Here is a 6,722-nt window from a genome sequence, read left to right as displayed (position 1 = left end):
AAGTATTTTCCAGCATCTATATCCGTTGCGACAAGAATCTTCGATAGAAAAATAATAATAATAAGTAAAGAAAAATGAAATGGCATTATACTAGAATACATTATTTTCATGACCCAAAATAGTAAATTAATGGATACTAAGCGATTGGAGCTAGTTAAATGCCTTGCTGAAGGAGTAATTACCAAAATAAAAGAAAAAAGAGAAAAGAGGAGACTATGTTTAAACTGGTTCAATTTAAAACTTCCTAATAGTATCCTCATGTGGCATACATTGCCAAGCACTAAGAAAGAATTTTTTATATCATTGTAGATCTAAATGCATCTCACCTTAGGTGGTTAATCGGGTCAATGGAGATGGAAAAATCCTTTACAAAGGCTGCACATTATCTAGTAAGCACAATAGTTTTAAAAGATAATAAATAAATAATAAGAATGAAATTAGAACAAGAATTTAATCAAGTGTAAATGCACTCCACTCATCACCTTCGTCGCCCAATTGAATAAACTAAGAAAATATAAGCTAAGCTACTAGTTTAGATGTTGTCCAATGCCCTTAGAAACTATATGAATAGCATGTTGGACACCTTATCCACCATCTCCTCATCAACCTCCAGCTCCATACCATAGACACAGAGCACACCATACTTCCACCCATGAACAAAGGCCTCGGTAACAAGGGCATCCGCACCATGAAGCGTCTCGATATAACTAGTAAAAACACTTATCGAAAGTTCTTTGCATACTGCTTCCTTATTTCATCATTTTTCATAGACTATGGGCTCCAAACGGTTCCTATCTCCCCCAATCTTGGAAAATACCGATTCTCAACAACCTGCAACACAAACAGAGTTGAGCTAAACAAAAACAATCAAAAACGCCACCAGAAAGTTTGACTTTCCCCTCATAGAAGAAGTCTTGCCCAGGACACTTTGGAAGACGTCATTCTCCATCATTTCCGAAAGCCCCTTGAGCTTCGCACGCATCATGATCATTACGGAGTAGGTTAAGAAGATCCTCTGGGATCCGATCATAAATGTTCCAAACTTTCCTACTTGGCAAGTCGGCCCCAATGTTGGCCTAAATATCGGCAACCTTATTACCTTCACGATAGACATGTGAAATGGTAAATTCGTAGAATCCCCTGAGAAGCATTAGGCTATCTTCAATAATATGTTTAATCGACCAACTAGGGGAGGAGGAAGTTGTTAAACAATTAATGATGTTTAGGGAGTCACACTCCAAGAAGACCCTTCTCAAACCTTTCTCTTTGGCCAATTTGATATTGGTATACGTTGTGAAGGCCTCACTAAAGTGGTTTGTCTAGGTACCCAAAGAGAGGGCCACCATCGAGACCATCCTGCCATTATTATCACGCACCACTCCCCCATATCCAGCAGGTCCGGGATTCCCCTTCGCTGCACCATCAATTAATGTTACTTTAGGTCCAATATTTTTTTTTAAACGTTATAAAAATTGATTAACAAGATATGAGAAAGAGTTTATTGAATTAATAGATAAAGGGAAAAATCAATCCAATGTCATTTGTTTCAATGAAATGAAAAAGATTTTTGCAGGAAGAGAATCCTCAAGAATCAAGCCAATAGATAAAGTAGTAAATGTTGTCAAGTGAGTGCTAAGATCAACTTTCCCATTGGACTTCTCGAAACATGGTACCTCTATGTGCTTTGAGATGGGATTCTTTAGGACGGTATATGAAAGTAGTCTACGTGTGCAATATGATGGAAGAGTTAGTTGGGATTAGGTTTGGCCTGTGCCGGCCAATTATTCAAATGTCGACATCTCTACTATGATACATGATTTATAAGGAGTGCTTCCATAAAAAAGTAAACCAACCGAATAATTGTAGTGCTCTATTGTATTTAAGTTAAGAGTGTAAAATTATCCCTTTCCCAATTGAATGATCCTTCTTCCTTTCTAGCTATACATTGAATAATAAATAAATATTTTCCAGCATCTATATCCGTTGCAACAAGAATCTTCGATAGAAAAATAATAATAATAATAATAAGTAAAGAAAAATGAAATGGCATTATACTAGAATACATTATTTTCATGACCCAAAATAGTAAATTAATGGATACAAAGCAATTGTAGCTAGTTAAATGCCTTGCTGAAGGAGTAATTACCAAAATAAAATAAAAAAAGAAAAGAGGAGGCTCTGTTTAAACTGGTTCAATCTAAAACTTCCTAATATTATCCTCGTGTGACATACATTGTCGAGCATTGAGAAACATAGAATTTTTTATATCGCTTGTAGCTCTAAATGCATCTCACCTTAGGTGGTTGATAGGGTCGAGGGAGATGGAAAAATCCTTAACAAAGGTTGCACATTATCTAGTTAGCACAATAGTTTTACAAGATAATAAATAAATAATAAGAATGAAATTAGAACAAGAATTTAATCAAATGTAAATGCACTCCACTCTTCACCTTCATCGCCCAATTGGATAAACTAAGAAAATATAAGCTAAGATGTTAGTTTAGATGTTGTCCAATGCCCTTAGAAACTATATGAATAGCATATTGGGCCGCCATCCCTCCTCTTACCCTCCTTGCATTGTCAAGGTGAAATAAGTATGAGGTTGATTTAATAATTATTTTAAATTTATATGTTTTATTTATTATTCATTGTGTGTTTCTTACTTGTTAATGCTTTATCAATTGTAAACTATGTAATACTACGAATACTTTTTCCTTGGAATATATAATTAGTTCTCTCTCCCTCTATATTAAGGATATTTTTTAAGAAATTATTGTTTATTTAAATAAATATAATAATATCTATTTAAGAATTATCTCAACCAATATTTTATTCATCTGAGAAGTTTTTTGGCTATCTAAAAATCTAATAAGTGTCAACTCTCTCAAATAATTGATTTTAGTATCCTTTGTGTTCATTGGACTATAATAATACGTAAGTAGACACTGCAACATAGATCATGTGAAATTGAAATTAACATGTTAGGATTTACAAGGTGAAAGAGTGAAGATACTATGATTTTTTGTAGGCAATCAAAACTTTTCTCAATAATTGTGTTATTATGTTGTAGTCCACTAATATTTTAATTTTTTAGGTCACGAAAAAAAGTTCCAAAACCTAATGCAATCCTATTAAAATGTTGAAAACAAGTAATCATGTCACATTATCAATGGCTGAAAATTGATGTGTGGTCTAACATCCATACTCTGAAGCACAAATACATTACATAATTTAATTTTATTATCTAAGGTGCGTTGTAGTGTAGTAGCAACCTTTCAAATGAGAGGCCCCGATTCACCATCAATAAGTTTTCTATATAAGATTTGTGTAAGATGTCATCGAATGCACTATAAAGCGCTGATAGGTAATCGTGAATCGTGATATAGGCATAGCCTTAAATATTAGCACTTTTAAATAAATTGCAAAGGCTCCAAAATGATATTCTTAATTCTCGAGAACTCGTCTTCTCTAGTAGAAAATTATACAATAGTAATTGTGAGAAAATTAGAGAGACCTTCTTAGCAACAACCTTACCTTATATATAGGCTACATTAAATTGTGTTTGATCTTAGTAATGTGAAATGCGGACATGATTGAAAATAAGTATTATTTGAATGTATAAATCACAGACACGGATCTTAAAGTTAAATACCATTAAAAATATTCATAGGCATACAATAATTTATTTTACACTTAAGACTTGAAGAAAAGATAAGACCATTACAAATGCTTTATAATTATATAAATTCTCTTGTCGTTGTTTTAACTCGCAATTTATATTTTGATAATCAATTATCGCACCTTCATTTCCATGCCAAAATAACACACATAGTGTAGCATATCATAAGGAACCATAAATGAAGGTCCCCGAGAACAACAGGGGCCAAACAATTTTACTGAAAATAAGCAGCTACGAAGATGAAAATTTACATGATTCGCATATCGGACAGTGCAATAGGCAGACGCAGGAGACGAGATCACATATTGCATTCGAAGGACAGAGGAAGAGGAAATGAGAGAGACAGAAAAAGAGAAGAAGAAGAATTAGAAGAGGGAGATGATGATTTAAAGAGAATCACACTTAGTGGGCTTGAAAGAGAGCGTGTTCTGAGCATTGTTGTAAAGGATATGGAAGTTTTGCTGCTGTATGTTTCCGAAGATGGAAGGATTCCCCGATGGTTCACCCAACATTGCCAGGCACAAGAGATTTTCAGATGCCTGAATGAAAAAGTTGTCTGCCGGAAGCTCGTAATCCACGCCGCCTTTGAAGTTGAAGACGAGGGTTGGCAAGGTGAGGTGAGCGGATGATGTGTGGTAACAAAGATCCAAACCTGTAGAAGAGCCGTCTACAGGAGTGAGATCAATGGCGGACTGAATTGCTTCCTTAAGAGGAGAGTAGGCAGCCTGGTCCAGGATGGTAACAGTGGTTCCGGAGTCGATGATCATACCTCCGCTGCCGTCCGATTGCAGATCGAAAGTTCCAGGAGGAATATCTAGTGCCTTACCATTGAGGGTGATTCCTGTAATAGGAATGTACCAGAAAGTGGGAATGATACTGCTCTTGATGAGTGGGAGAGTCTTGGCTCCTCCGCTCAAGGAAGCACCCTCGCCGAAAAAGAGGGGGCTGGTTTGTGAAGAAGAGTCGGTGATGGGCAAAAGACAGTAAGAGAACATGTTCTCTGCTTTGGAACCCAGCTGTGAGATAAGGGAGAGACCACCTCTTCCCAGTCCCACAAGGCCACCACCCTGAGAGAATCCTTGTCCTTCGTTGTCATGCCCGCATCCAAATGCAATGCCTTTAACCTTGCTGCTCCCAATTGACAATGTCTCGTAAGCCAGGTCGCCGCTGGTGAAGGAACCATCGCCATACTGATACATAAAGGTACAATCTGGATTGCATCCGGTTTGCGTACTCCCCAAGGCGTCACAAAGAGAATCACCGCAGGGAATTGTGGAAAATGTGGGGGACTTGGAGGGGTCGAAGATTGGCGTAGGCTGAGAGAAGCAGTCCTTGCAAGGCTTGCACTGAGTCCAAATCAGATCGCTCCCCGTGTCCACAATCGCTTCGAAGCTCACAGAGGGCGTTCCCAGTGCAACGCTCATCAGAAATTCTCCATCCCCTACTTCAACGGGCGTTTCAGCGTCTAATTGCCCTCTTATCAATGCCTCTATCTTCTTCATTCGCTTCTTACTTCGATCCACAGCCAAACCCAATCTCTCAGAAAAACCCAACTCTCTCTCTGATCTGCGCGTCATATTCACCCTTATTTTTACATTTTCATCGCTGCTAGACTTCGGCCAACCACTAAACAGTCTGTCCGAAGAACATGATATCGTTGGAATAGTAAAGCATATCAAGACCACAAAACCCAACAGCTTTGAACGCTCCATTTCTCTTTTTCTTTTCTAAACCTCGAAACCTTTTTCTGCTCTCATCTACTCCACTCCATGCAATATATATACACAGAGAGAGTGAGAAGGAGCCTTAAATCAAAATCAACAGATTCCCCGACGTGTCCACATAACAATATCGATCCTCTTAGAAGGATAGACGAATTTATTTAATTTCCCCTTCTCTATCTCTGCCCGCCTGGAATTGTTCTAGAAGTAGAATAGACTGCTGCAATTCGAAGTGAATCGTATTTTTTTCTGTCCATACCTTCACTAAGTATTTCCGTACACTTAACTCGTAATCCAGTTCCCTCTTCCCATTGAATTTTGTGGACCCATTCAGATCGAAATTCCAAAACGTGTTGTAACCGGAGGGTTAGTTTTCTAAAAATATTTAAAATTAGTTTACACATAATTATTCTTAGTCGGTTTATCCGGCTTTCCAACTTATTCTCATTCTTGTTTATCTCATTCTTAAATTTTGCTCTAATTAGTTTATTCATTTTTAAGATTTAGAGATTTTACTTGTACAAAACTGTTATATTCAATGCTCTATTATGTATTCACATTACCGTATCCTATCATAAAGTTCTATTCAAGGATTTATACCAGAAAGAAAAAGTACATGAAAGTTAATGTAATCTATGTGGTTGAACATCCACATATATAAATCATCTAAATTGAATTTTATTTTTATTCTCGTTCTTATTTATCTTATTTCTCAATTTTACTTGTGCAGAAGTGTTATATGCAATGTTCTATTATATATTCACATTGCCATATCCTATCATAACGTTTTGCTCAAGGATTTATACCAGAAGGAAAAAGTAGATAAAAGTTAGCGTAATCTATGTGGTTGAACATGCAAGTATATAAATCATCTAAATTGAATTTAAGAATCCATCTTTTAAGAATTGGGTATGTAGTTGTATCAGTGATAAGCATGAAAGTCATGTCAACTAGGGATCACTCCCCATGTCCACGATTGTTTTATGTCAAATCCATAGATATGCGTAAGTTCTATATGTGTGAATATAAATTCTTCCCTAACATTTGATCTAATAAATCTCACTTTTCGTCAATTTACCTTGAAGTTAACTCTTCACTAATTGTCAAGTATTCGCAATAGTTAAAATCACATTAGGGAGCCTGGTAGATCACTAGGGTCAAGTTCTCCTAGGTTATCCTTCGGAATGGTCGGCTTCACGAGCCTGGCCAATTTAGGTAAATGGAAAAGAAGCATGCAAATTTCCCAAGATGAAAACTTTGATGGAGATAGATTCATCTTGGTGCTCCAACCAAAAGCGTTTCTATGATAAATGTTTCATTTA

General features: G+C 36.5%; 1 protein-coding gene across 1 annotated transcript; it reads right to left on the bottom strand.

Annotated features, from left to right (window-relative positions):
- Positions 1-4,065: 4,065 nt before the first annotated feature.
- LOC131871332 (aspartic proteinase nepenthesin-1-like) lies at positions 4,066-5,391 on the bottom strand. The gene has a single exon (XM_059215950.1). It carries the CDS (start codon positions 5,389-5,391, stop codon positions 4,066-4,068), a length of 1,326 nt encoding a protein of 441 aa, XP_059071933.1.
- Positions 5,392-6,722: the final 1,331 nt, after the last annotated feature.

This window comes from Cryptomeria japonica, unplaced genomic scaffold (assembly GCF_030272615.1).
Source record: "Cryptomeria japonica unplaced genomic scaffold, Sugi_1.0 HiC_scaffold_394, whole genome shotgun sequence".
NCBI classification, from domain to species: Eukaryota; Viridiplantae; Streptophyta; class Pinopsida; order Cupressales; family Cupressaceae; genus Cryptomeria; species Cryptomeria japonica.
Note: the sequence above shows the minus strand (reverse complement) of the source record. Positions and strands in the feature narration are given on the sequence as shown.

Coding starts and splice junctions, on each gene's coding strand:
- LOC131871332 (XM_059215950.1), bottom strand. CDS start 5,391: ATGGAGCGTTCAAAGCTGTTGGGTTTTGTGGTCTTGATATGCTTTACT.